The sequence below is a fragment of the Arachis ipaensis genome, chromosome B08 (assembly GCF_000816755.2).
Source record: "Arachis ipaensis cultivar K30076 chromosome B08, Araip1.1, whole genome shotgun sequence".
NCBI lineage: Eukaryota > Viridiplantae > Streptophyta > Magnoliopsida > Fabales > Fabaceae > Arachis > Arachis ipaensis.
The window spans coordinates 63,812,400-63,826,396 of NC_029792.2; the positions used below are offsets into that span (position 1 = coordinate 63,812,400).

Consider the following 13,997-nt stretch of genomic DNA (forward strand, 5'->3'; position numbering starts at 1 on the left):
AATCAATATTAATATTGTATAAAAATTGATCTACCTCCTGTGATACCAGTGTATAGATAATTCAATCTGAGATGTTACATTACAAAAAGAAAGTCTATTAAGATACATACATATAGGTTAGGTATTAATTCACAAGCGTTACTAACAACAATTATTTAATATATTTTTCTTATGAACAGAACACTGTAAATTGGGATAAAATAAAACACTACATCCTTCATGTCATGTTCCATGAATAAATGAAATTGAAGTAAAATGCTAAGGTGGACACTATGATAAAGTTGTCATTTTCATCTTTTTGTAAAGACGTTTTTTATTTTGTGGTTGTTATTGATTTAAAAGCGTATCACTAAAAGTGTTGTTTAAAGAGAAAGTGTTATTCTTAATCGTTAACTTGGCTCTGATACCAATTTTTCAATTTCGACTTTTCTTTTAATTTTTCTTTCGAAATTTCTACTATCTCTTTATATTTTGCTTCGAATAAGTTTATAATTTGTATAGATTCAATTGGTGGTGCTTTATTCAAAGGATTTTGATAAAAATAATTTGCAACTTCATAATCTAAAGTATTAACCATTTCTGCAATTTCTCTTGTATTTGTTATATGATTATTTATTACTAGTCCTTGATGTATATTTATAATTCTGATTTCATATTTATAGTTTTTTAATTCTGTTTTAATTTCTATCATAATTATAATATGGTTTTCTAGGTATTTATAAATTTCTTAAATTCAATTCTAACTTGTTTATATTTATTCTTATTTTTATCTTTTTTATTATAAAGTCATCAATTTCAATCTGAAGATTATTTAATTCTCTTTTATACTCCTCTATTTTATTTTTTAATTTTTTCGCTCTTTTTTTTATTTTATTTTCTGGTTTTTCAATCTTTTTATACCTCATGAATTAGGTAATCTTATTATAATTCCTAAAAATAGTTTTGTTTAGCATTATTTATTTTAGAATTTCTGCAAACTCTATCATCGATTCATCACTATTTTCTAGAGATTCTATTAATTTTTCTAGCTCTTCAACTTCTCTTTTTAACTTGTTATAGATTATTTTTAGTGCTTTAAATGCTCTTTGATTTATCTCAGAAACTGCAAATAATTCAAACGATTTTCTCTTTCAAAGAGCTCTTATTTCTTATCTTGATAAGTTACATATATTTCTTCCTTATTTATTGTCATAATTTAGTATTTAGGGTTTCATTTAGTTTTTTGACCCTTTTTGTTAATTCTTTTATTTCAGAGTTTTCCTCTTTAATCTTTAATTTAGATAAACTTAAAGGACTATTAATTTTAGATTCTCTTATTTGAAAATTTGATGATCTCCTTGATGGTTCTTTTAATAATAGAACTGGGTTTTCAATAGCTTTATATTTTGGTATTTCTGTTTTTACAATTTTCTGAAATAATTCATCGACATAAATTCTTTCTCTGTTTTTAAATATTATACTATGATGGCTATTTGTTAAAGCATAATTTATTGCATATGTAATTGAAAATGGTTCATCATCTTGTTCCATTAAACTTTTTCTATGAAATTTATAAGCTAAACTTATAGATCTTCCAAGATTTTCAGTTGATAAAGGTATAGCATATCCAAGATGGGCATTAAATTTAACATTTACATTTGCCAAATTTCCATGAACAATTTTAATTATTTGATCTATTAGGTCATCAGTAATTCTTTTGTCACAGATTGCTAAACTTATTGGTGAATTAATTCCTTTCATATATGTAGATTTAATTAAGACTTGTATGGTACTAATATGAATCCATCCAATTTTAGATCTTTTTTGTTGATCTTTAATTTTCTCAATCTGTTTACTCAATTCTTCATCATTTATCAAAGCTATTTCAAGTTCTCCATTAGCAGATTTTAATTTTATAGGAGCTTCAAGTTGAATTTTTCCATAGTATATTATATTTTTTCTATTAAAAACTTCTTTTAAAAGATTTTGTTTATTAAAATTTTCATTTGATTTGAGATTTAGTTCTGTTTTTAGAACAGCCTATTTTCCATTATCTAATAAAGCAGTTAATCTATAATAATCAGATTCTTCCGTTAATTCTAAGCTTTCTAAATAATTCATAACTAATAAAGATGTACCTTTCTAGAGAAAAACTTCCTTTATTTAGTATATTTTACATAAGGTGTTTTTATCTCCAGAGGGGAGATTGTAGATATTAACTTCAGAGGGGAGTTTAGAACTATTTTTTTTCCTAAGGGAATTCTTTGTCAGACTACAGAATCGCCTCGGCAGCTTCCTCCTTGCTCTCCTAGCATATGAGTACTCTTAGCCTTTTGCTTTCTGTTTTCTGATGCTTCTACAATTGCCTAAGCAATCTATTTATAATGGTTGGGTCTGATGGACAATTCCCACCCTTACCCTTCTTATGACGTCATTGCTTACGTCATTATCTTGCACCAACTACATTATTGGTGCTTTATGACCTAAGCACTTACGTCATTATGCAAAAATATTGAGGGATGCTTCAGATGCATTGTCTTCTTCTTTTATCATGTGGGCTTCAGATGCACTGTCCTCTTCTTTTATCATGTGGGTTGATTCCGTTTCATTATTGCTTTCTTCAGATATTTCTGAGGCACATAGCTGGCACTTGTGGTCTTCTCTATCTTTTATCAAATAGCAGAGATTCCTCTTTATCCCTTCAGGGAGCTTTTCTAAAAGTCCAGATAAATTGTAGAATGCTGATTCAAATTCCACCAAAAGTCTCATCTCTCTTTCTTCAATTTCATTTCTTTTACTGGACACAAGCAGAGTATTTCTACTTTTATAATTAATCCTTGTGTAAGATTCCTTCATTATTTTTTGAGTTCTTTCAAAGACCCTTGCTAATGTGCTGGCTAGTTTTCCTTCATGACTGTAAATTGTTAAATCTTGAATTCGATCAATTAGTTGAAAATTTCCTGGGAAGACGGACATGAATATTACTTAGTGTGCTGGAACCAAGCATTCTTCTTCTTCATTAAAAATAGGTTGACTATTTGTAAATTTTAGGGATACATCCCTTGGATTTACATTGTCAATCATATTTTTAAATCTCTTTACTGCATCAACGAATCCTGCAGGAAACTCACTAATAATTTTTAGATCATTAAAAATTAAAATTGTATCAATTAATCCATACTGAAAAAACTGATAAGTGTCAGATGGGGAAGCATCTGGAAAGATAACCAGCTTTATTAACTGTTCTTTGGCAATAGGATAATATTTCGAAATTGCCCTTTTTTCTTCAGTCCAATTTAGGACTATATTAAGGGTTTCTCTGAGATTTGATCTACAGACCCTTTTCTTTTCCTTGATTTTAGCCCTTGTAGGAATGTTTCTCATTATTCCTGTTCTTTGGGCTTGAATTGGAGCTTTATCTGCTCTTTTTAGGGTTTGCTCTGGATGAAGAGCTTCATATTCCCTGAAGGATTCCTTTGCCTCTTCTAGTGTTAAAAATCCTCCTTTATGAATTATCCTTGATTGATGTGTAAATAGTGCTGCTTTTTCCCAGACATCATATACTCCTTTCATGGGGCCATTATAAATTACATAATATATTTTTATCTTGGGTGAATTTTTTAATAATTTCAGCAATTGTTATATTTTCTGAAATTTTTTCTTCACCTGATTTGTCCACCATGCTTAGATGGCTGAACTCTGATGGTTTCACTTGTTGTGTTGACTTCATTGCTTCAATGGCCTTCTTGAGAGATTGGATCTGTGTTCTTATTTGCTGACAATGCTTGCATTTTTTGAGTTCTTTTTCATATTTTTGAATTTCTTGATCTAATGCGTTGTAGACGAACTCCATTCTCTTGTTAATGTATCTGCAATAACATTTTTGTCACCCTTAATATATTCAATCTTTATTGGATATTGTAACAAAAATAATTGCCATCTTACCAATCGTCCATGATTATAATCAACTTTTAAATTATACCGTATAAAGTTCTGAAAGATTTTCACATAATTCTTTGACTCTTTGAATCTGCATACTATCTTTTTCTTCTCATTTCCATTCTTTTTTAGTACTTATTTTTGGAAATAAGCTTTTAGTGTATTCTGTTATATTCTTTAAAAATCCTTGATCAGAAATATAATTTATACACCCTAAAAATATTTGTAATTGTTTTCTATCTTCTATTTTATTAGGAAATAAATTTACCTTTTCTAAAATATTTGGTTGAAGTTTTAGCTTTCCTTGAGTGGATAGAATTAATCCAAGAAACTATATTTCTTGTTTTGCTATTCTTGCTTTCTTTTTGCTAAGAACTAATCTTTTTTCTTTATATCTTTCTAAAACTATTAATAATTTTTGAAGATGATCTTCTTTATCCTATTTTGTAAAAATTAATATATCATCAATGTAAACTAAAACAAATTCATTTAACTCTTTTAGATTTTCTTCCATAAATCTTTGATAAATACCTGGGGCTTGTTTTAATCCAAATGGTAATCCATTCCATTCATAGAGCAACACACTTGTTGATTCTTTTGTTGGGCAAGTAAAAGCAGTTAATTTCTTTGTTTCTTCGTCTAAACGAAGTTGCCAATATCTTGATTTTGTATCAAGAGATGAAAATCAAGTTGCTCCTTTGATTTTTTCTAAAATAGAATCTTTTCTTGGAAGTTTATGAGCATCACCAACAGTTGCTTCATTCATCTTCTTATAATTAATTACCATTCTTCGTTTTCCCCTTTTAATTTCATTATTATTTTCGACATAAAAGGCTGGAGCCGCATGAGGACTTTTACTTAATCTTATAATTCCTTTTTCCAAAAGATCTTTACATTCTAATGAGAACTCTTCTCTATCTCTTGCAGAATAAGGAATTTTATTTAGGACATTTATTTCTTTTGTAGGATCTTTTAATTTAATGCTTACTAATTCTTTATTTGTATTTTTAATATCTAAAGGATTTTCAGCGCAAATTTCATTCAAAAGTTCTTCTATTTTTATTTCAAGTATTTTTATAGTAATAAATGTAGCATTATTGCTAAGTCTCTGAGTCTGTTTCCGAGACATATTCAAAAATATAGTCTAAGCTATCATCTGATTCTTCTAATGGTTCTATGAAACAAGACTTAGCAATTTCTATTTGTTTGGTAAGGTCCTTTTTATCCTTCTTTTTTGGACATTCATTTGCATAATGTCCTTCTTCCTGGCAATACCAACACTTACAATTTTCTTTTTTATTTAGGCAATAGTCATTATTTTGTCTTTTGTTTTTATTGTTATTTCTTTTTCTAAAATACCTCTTTTTTCTCCAGTTTGGATAGTATTTTCTTTTTCTAAATTGATATTTTCTTTTTCTTTGAAAATTTTTATTAAGACCATATTTTTGAGGTATATCTTCATTATCCTGACAGCAAATTCTAATTATATTTTCAAATCTTTTTTGAGTTGCTTCTTGCATACAACGTTCTTTTATTTCCTCTCTTATTGCAGAGGTTGCTCCGCCAAAATTATTTTCAATTGTCCCTCTATTTATTTCTCTTATAAATCTTCCCATTATAAATTCATTAGCAGGATATGGAAGTTTTGTTATATACATACTAAGATAATGGTCTTTATCTTCTTCTTTTAATTTATAATAATGTATTCTATATTCACATATATAAGATTCCATGTTACATAAATCATATATCTGAATATTAGCTAAATGGTTTTTTGCCTCTTGATATTCTTTATTATAGACTTCTTGTCTATGATCTATAATATTTTTCCCAAAAAATTCTTTATATAGAATCATCATTATATGCAATATCTAATCATAAACTGTTGTTTTTGTTGCTAATTCTTCTATTATTTGGTTTTCTATTGATGTCATATAATCTCTTATAGTTCCTTTAGTATGAAACCCTATATAATTCCAGATATCTCTTCCAGACAATTCACTAAGTTTTGGATTAGTAAAGGCTTCTAATAAGAAGGAATTCAACCATTTTTCGAAAATTTCTTTTTCATTCTTTTTACAGTCTAAATCGAGCATTCTTTCTCCTTCCATTTCCTGGATTTTAGGAACGTATTTTGATGGTATTTTTGTGTATTTTGAATCTTTATTCATAAATCCCTTTTTAAAAGCATAATTTTCAAAACCCGTTTCCCATTTAAATTGAGATTGATTATCCTTAGATGTTCCAGCTTCATTTTTTACTTGTATTGGAATTGTTGGTTCTTCATCACTTGAATAATCTAGGATGTGTTCTTCATTTTCTATATTTTCAGAATTTACTAATTTTTCTTCTATTTGAAATTCTTGTTCCATAATATTATTTTCTTGAGCTATTTTTAATTGTTTAAAAAGCATTGTAACTTCTTCTAATTTTTCTTCAATATTCATAATTTCAATGGTGGTTTTACTTTTAATTCTGTTATGTTGATTATATTTTGAAATTTTTCTTCTTTGGGATTCTCTTTCTGAAAATATTTATTTAATATCTGTTTAATTTCGTTTATATTAGGTTCCTCTTTTTCCTTATTTCTTTGAAATTTTATGGATACTAATATTTCTTCAAGCATATCTACTATAGAATTTAATTGTGGGTTAAAAGTATGATAAAGATGTGGAGAGTCATTTTCATGGTAACATTTTTTAGAAATTCCGTGTGAAATATAAGTTTTTTCAGGTTTTTGAAGTCTTTCAATAAAACTTATAGTAAAATAAAGATTTTGAGAAAAATCATTTTGTATTGATTTTAAGAATTCGGTGTCATTATAATTAACATTAGTTAAAATCATTAGTTTTTGATCTATTAACACTACAAAAAAAGGGACATAAAATGGCATAAATATTATGGCGGTTTTGTAAAACTGTCGTAATATCTGGATGTTAGGGCGTTTTTCATTGATGCCATAATTAAATTGCATTTACTAGCGGTTTCTGTTGATTTTGGCGGTTTTAAAATGCCATTATCACTTCTATATAAAAAATCCTAACCCTAATCTAATTCTCATTTTCCGTTGAAATGCAAAGTTTGAATCGCTGCCACTGGGATCTTCTCTCTGACGATCTCCTCTGACTGATCTCCTCCGGCGACGACCTCCTCTGACCGATTTCTTCCGACGACGACCTCCTCCAACGACGACCTCATTTGGCGACGTTTTTCTCAGCGGCAATCTTCTCTGGTGACCTCTCCTCCAACGACAATCTCCTCCTATGACGGTCTCCTCCTGCGACGGTCTCCTCAAGCGACATCTCCTACTGCAATGATCTCCTCCGATGGCATTCTCCTACGCTGGCAATCTCATCCATCGAGCTAATGTGCTGTGAGATTTTCCTCCCACAAGCTCGCGAGGTAGATTCTTCTCCCTCTTTTCCTTTGTTCTCTTGAAAATATTTTACTCTAATTCCTTCGATTTCTTGAATTATTGATCCAAAATTTTAGAATACATGATAGATTTTGCGAAATGGAAACTACAACTACTAAAACTGCAGGAGCTAGGGTTTCTGAGGAAGGGATCGTTGAAACATTTCATAATGATGATGATGAAGTGCTCGATGATGCGGAGAATGGAGTTGCGGTAATTTTGTTATTTTATTGGATTATTTGTGCCTAAAACTTAATGCTTTTAGTTAACAGTTTGTTTTAGTTCCTTGAGTTGATTCTTTCATTCTTTATCAGTTCTGAATTTGTTCCACTATGTGCTTATAGTCTCACCGTCCAGTGGGGGTAACAATAATCATATTTATTATTATTAATACTTTTATTTCATTTCCTATTTCCTATTTTGTTTATTTAATATCTGTTTAAAAAATTATGTTCATGAGTTGCAGGGAGCAAGATGACTATGAGGTTGTGAGGAAGGTGGGAAGAGGAAAATACAGTGAGGTCTTTGAGGGTGTTCACTCCACCAATAATGAAAAATGCATCATCAAGATCCTCAAACCCGTAAAGAAGAAAAAGGTGAACCCAATCCCTACACCAATTGCAGTTTGTATTAACTAATATGACTGCTATTTTTAATTTAAAGCAACACTGCTGTTTTCAGTTTTAGTATACTTTTTCACTTCATTCCATCCTCATATGGAAATGAATGCTGTGCTGGGGCTTCAATGGCCAACTTTGGTCCAGTAGTTCATTTAGTTTGTTATTAAATTTCTAATTTCAAACCTGTAAGATTTTACTTTTTCCAATACTCTGGTTGTATATAGATCACAAGTCTTTAGCAATATTTACTTCAACAGATTTTACCCTTTCCAATACTCTGGTAACCGTTTTCGAACCAAAAGACACAATCTCTGACATTCTGATTCTAACTTAGCAATTTTTCTGGCACTCTCTAGGTGCTGCTTATGAGAAGCATCAGCTGTTTTGCCATTAAATTCAATCTCTTCATTTCGGATCTCAAGTTCCTTGCCAAGCACTCGAACCTCATACTTTAGAGATGTGTTATCTTTCTCTAGTGTATAAAGTGAAAGATGCTTAAATTGACTTTTTCTTTGTCTTATGCTTTGTTAATAAATTTTTCAACCATCAAAATGGCTATATTATCCATTTTAAATTACACGATGAGACAATTTAGTTTTCCAAACAAGTAACAGCCAAGCTAAACTAGTAGGTGACATTAAAAATGGCTATTCTGAAAGTATTACTATTCTGAAAATGTTTGGGGGAGATTGTGTTGTATATTCTTATTCTTGTTTTGGAACTACATAAAATAAATGAAGTGTAATTTCATGTGCAGCACAATGAAAAGTCATTCTCTTTGAAAACAATGGAGGATGGTCAAGTGTTCCTATATTCGGTTAGTTCATTCAAGTCATAATTTGCTGGTGGTTGTAAATTCTCTGCACACTTTTGGAGATTTTTTATGTTGACTCTTCTAAGATTTTGCTTTCCTTTTTCAATTGTATGTTCATATTTCATTTTCTAGAACTCCGTTAATGCTCGGGAAACTAGAAGCCCATATCCATGGTTACTTTTTAATGAGAAGATAAAAGTGAACTCTGTTTTCCTCCACGACTCCACAGCTGTACCTGATGCAGTGGTGCTTCTGTTTGGTGGGAGAACTTATTGAAAGGGGTTGCTGTGAGTGCCATGTGATTTCATGATTTATTATTAGTTCTCATTTTTATTCAATATTCCAAAGGTTGTACAGCTTCAGTTCCCATCTATGCTCTAGTCGTCTGATATTTTAATGGAATTCCATCCTTTTCTTTCAGGATGGCCACTTAAAAATGTTGGGAGGATATCTGGAGTTCTTCATGGAACCTCCTGTTGCTGATCTGTACCAGTGTAAAGAGAGAACTTGATGACTTAATTCAAAGAAAAGTAAGTACATATTAATTTCATGCTGCTAAGAGCTTTTCTGTGATAACTAACAATCTCTTCTCCTCATTGACCTTACTTTGTTTAATTCCAGGTTTTGATTGTTCTATGCTAACTTCTGCTACTTATTTTATTTAATGCCAGGTTTTGAATTTTTTTCCTTGTTCAATTTATTTTTAGGTCAGAAATTGGGGATTATTAGAAGAAATTGAGTAAGTTCTTCACTGAATTTTTTCGTAATTATAGGATTGAGTAAAATCATGTGAATACTTGGTTTCTCCTGGTATTACGTGCACTGTAAATTGCATAGATCTTCTTTATATTTTCTGTTTGTAGAAAAAAATTTTAAGAAATTTAGGATTGAAATATGACTAGGGGTGGCAATGGGGCGGGTAGGGGCAGGTTTTTGCTCTACCCGACCCCGCCCCGCCCCGCCCAAGAACCCGCCCCGTTAAAACCCGCCCCGAGCGGGTAGGGGCGGGGTGGGTACCCGCAGGTTCGGGTAGTGTTGCCACCCCTAAATATGACCAATCAGCACTATTTTCTGAGCCTCAAGTATAGATGGAAAAAGGCAATTTAGGATTCTTAAGAACTCAGCATTCTCTATGGAAACATCTGACGGTTTGCTACTGATTTTGTAGGAAATATGAATTCGTTCCACTTTCTTGTTAGTGAATATATCAACCGTTAGATATAATTTACTCACCAATTTGAATGGTGATATCATAGAAAGTCACATAAGGTGAAATTGTCTTGAATTGGCTGAAATCTTCTCTTTCATTGTCTATATGTTCACTAAAGGTTGCTCCCAACGTCATCTTGTTGGCAGGCAGTATACCATGTCCTGCTTTGTTATCTTTGGTTTCTCCTGCACTTACAAAATAATTCTTTCATGAAAACTTAAAATATACAAAAGAAAAGGGAAAAATATATATCGAGGCAGTTGCTTGGAATATTTGGTATCAGAGTTGTGTCTTGTCCCTGGTGTTTCACATGCAGTTAGAGGCTGGCCCTAACTAACATGGAATGTATATTTACTATGCAAATCTAGAAGAGAAATACTTACTTCTCTGTAACCATAAGGCAGTTGTTATTAAACATACCCCAATAATTATGCAAGTAGATGTTTTATCTGGTTCTACTTTTTATGTTGTTATCATTGTACTTTGTTCATCTCTTGCTAGTTTCCCATGTTCATCTATTAATATATATTGTGTGTTTCAGATAAAAAAATTGCCTTGTTGGGTGCCATACAATCTCTCTTTGAAGGTTCAATGTATACCTTTGTGTTCCTATGGACTCCTGCATTGAGCCCAAACGATGAAGAAATTCCACATGGTTTTATTTTTGCAACATTCATGTTATCTTCAATGTTGGGAAGCTCACTGGCATCTAGGTTGATGGCTCGCACATCACTCCGAGTAGAGGGCTACATGCAGATTGTTTTTGCAGTTTCTGCTGCTTCTCTAATACTTCCCATTTTGACCACTGTATGCTAGTCTTCCCTGCTCTATTTAGTATTGTTATTTTCATTGCATACTATTCTGCTATAAATTGACTGGTTTGTTGGGAACAGTTCGTTGTGTCTCCTACAAAGGAGAAAGGTGGAGGCATCTCATTTACTGGTTCCATTCAGCTTCTTGGCTTCTGTACTTTCGAGAGTTGTGTTGGCATATTCTGGCCATCTATTATGAAGATGAGACCTCAATACATTTCGGAGGAGGCTAGGAGCACAATCATGAACTTCTTCTGCATTCCTCTAAACATTTTTGTGTGTGTTGTGCTGTACAACGTAAGTTGCTAATTTTGCCACTTTCATATATATATATATATATATTCAAAACCTTTGGTTCAAGGTAATTTGACTATTGTGTATTTTGTCTGTGCAGGTTGATGCATTCCCTATCACTGTGATGTTTGGCATGTGCTCAATTTTCCTGATGGTTGCCTGTATCTTACAAAGGCGACTGATGGTCATTGCAGAAAAGCCAAGTAAGATCCTCACACTAAGATACCCACCCTTTGGCAACTTTATTTTAACCTTGAAATGATTTATCCATAGCCCTTTCTCTTCTGGTGGAAGAAAAGCTTTCTAACTTGGGGATGGGATTTGTGTTTGAAACAGAAGCAGGAGAATGGCAAATGAAGGAAAGAGACACTGAATCAGAGCCATTGAACATCTAACTGGTGTTATCTTAAGTTTTCTGTGGAGGCACTGAACGCGGTTGCTTCAACATTTACTTACATAAGGCAGTTTTCTGTCTAATTGGCATAAAGATGCGATCTAAGTGTGAAGATAAACCTGTTTTCCACCAACCAAGGCAAAAAGGGAATTCAAGTAGAAAAAAGATTAGTGGAGCTATTTCTTCTTTTCTTTTTTTTTTAAGTGTTTTTGGTATCCATATCGTAGTGCATTAGATTCCTATTGGCTATTAATATTACTTAATTAGCTTCAATATATATATATATATATCTTAATTATTTTTTTCTGCTTTCCATATGTCATTCATCTCCATATATAATTAGAGCGTATTTCATCTTTTTTGTATACATATACACTTATTATATGATCGTTTTCTGAACTTGAGTCATTTTCTATTTCAGATTCTCCTTACAAAATGGAGCAAGAAACAAAGATGTTGGAACAAGTTTCCGCGATGAAACTCACACAAGAGACCAAGGAACGAAGGCAGGCTTGTTTTAAAGTTAATTACAAAAGGAGAAAATTTTTAGCCTCCAAATCTTATTCATCATCACTTAGCTAAGCTACTTGTCTTGTAATATTCATATTCTAAGTAGTAAAAACAGCACTTATTAGATGGTTTAAATACATTATTAGATATTAACATAGTTTAGGGAACTGGATGGTAGATTTGACTGATTAGTGTTTATTGCAATGCTTGTATTTTGGTAAGTTTAGTAAGACAAGGTTTTGTATAGGAGTTATTACTTTTGATTTTCAATAATAAAAAATTATATATTATATGAATATTTTGTTCATGAGTTATATAATATTTCATTTATGGATTATGATTTTTTGTTATTGTGAAATTTTAATCACAAAATTATTTATTTAATGCAATAAAAATAACGATAAAAATTATTTTTTTAAACGATAAAAAATGTCACTGTCAGGGTAAAACGGCGGTTCAAAAATACCATTTTAACCAACCAAAATGCTACTGTCAGGGTAAAAATGGCGGTTCAAAAATGCCATTTTAACCAACCAAAACACCACTTTGTCAGGGTAATAATGGCGGTTCAAACCGCCGTTTTAACCTATCCAAAAATCGCCATTTTAACCCTGAAAATAACGGCGGTTTGAACTGCCGTTTTAACCAACCAAAACGCCACTCTGTCAGGGTAATAATGGCGGTTCAAACCGCCGTTTTAACCTATCAAAGAACCACCATTTTAACCCTGAAAATAACGGCGGTTTTGAACCGCCGTTTTAACCTATGCAAAAACCGCCGTTTTAACCCAAGAAATTGTGACGGTTTTCAAAAAACCGCCGTAATAACTAGAATGGCGCCCAGAATTACGTCACTTTACGAAACCGCCATTATTGGTAATAATGGTGGTTCAAACCGCCGTAAATATAAAAAAAAAACCGCCGTTTTTACCAAAATTTTTTGTAGTGTAATTTTGATAATTTAATTATTTCTTCTTTTAAATCTTCTAATTTACTTTTTTCCATTAGGTAACGTTTTTCTTATAAAAAGCTATGGTTTTAAGTGTTTTGTAGTGAAAAGTGTGGATTTAGAATGTATAGTTTAGATCTTGCCACGTAGGCGTCTTTAAAAAAAAGTTGTTTTTGGGATCTTTATTTGAGTGGTGGCTAAATACTAAATACTATATGTCAACTGTCAAGTTCTTTGCATTAAACTTAACACGCTTTTCAACCATCACATTGGTTTAATATTTTTTAAAATTCTTCATTGCTGTTAACAAATTTTTTTCTTTTATTTTGATAAATCGTAATTTTTACTAGTATTTTTAACAATACAAAATAAAGAAGTAAAAACTAACTAATCAATAAAATTAATATCATAGAAATTAAGCTCATTAAAATACTAAGAAATGCGTAATCAAACAAAAAAAATTCAAAAAATTTAAAATTATAAAAACAACGTAACTTTATAAAAATAGAATACAAAAATATTAGAAAATAAATTTATAATTGACCACAAATAAAAAATAAAAAATAAAGCTTTAAAATTATCTTGGATTAATCAACACTCTTAAAGATTTGCATTAATCCCTATAAATCAAACTTAAATTAATTTAACAATATGTATATACATCTTAAAAATTAATAATGAAATACAATAAGGTATAACGGCTTGAAGAGTCCTTCCAAAAAAGTGATAAAAATTAGGGAGGAATTTAAAATTTATAGAAAAAATTAAGATTTGGAAGGAAAATTAAGATTTAGCGAGACGTTAAAGATTTGGAGGAAAAATTAAAATTAAGAGTATAAATTATAATTACTAATTATGATAAAGGATTTTTTTTAGTAAAGAAAATATTTAAACACTACTTTTGCGTCTATTTTTTTTTAAAAGCAATGTGTCGTTGGCTTTTTGAAAAAATAAATTATTTACTTTTTTAATTAAAATATTTTTTTAAAAGTGATATCTAAACATGTTTAAAATAAAAAAGTATTTTTTTTAAGTACTTTTTTTAAAAAATAACCAATCTAA

General features: G+C 30.7%; 1 protein-coding gene and 1 long non-coding RNA gene across 3 annotated transcripts; both read left to right on the plus strand.

Moving 5' to 3' along the window:
* Positions 6,968 to 9,393, plus strand: LOC107612248. 2 transcript variants are annotated; one of them, XR_002352549.1, is made up of 3 exons: positions 6,968 to 7,320; positions 7,411 to 7,546; positions 9,189 to 9,393. It is a non-coding gene; the product is annotated as an uncharacterized LOC107612248 (long non-coding RNA). The 2 variants fall into 2 exon arrangements; XR_002352548.1 differs by lacking the exons at positions 6,968 to 7,320; positions 7,411 to 7,546 and adding an exon at positions 8,938 to 9,054.
* LOC107611811 (molybdate-anion transporter-like) lies at positions 10,489 to 11,687 on the plus strand. Its single transcript, XM_021109480.1, has 4 exons — positions 10,489 to 10,784; positions 10,871 to 11,086; positions 11,184 to 11,286; positions 11,420 to 11,687. Exons 1-4 carry the CDS (start codon positions 10,569 to 10,571, stop codon positions 11,476 to 11,478), a joined length of 594 nt encoding a protein of 197 aa, XP_020965139.1. The 5' UTR covers positions 10,489 to 10,568; the 3' UTR covers positions 11,479 to 11,687.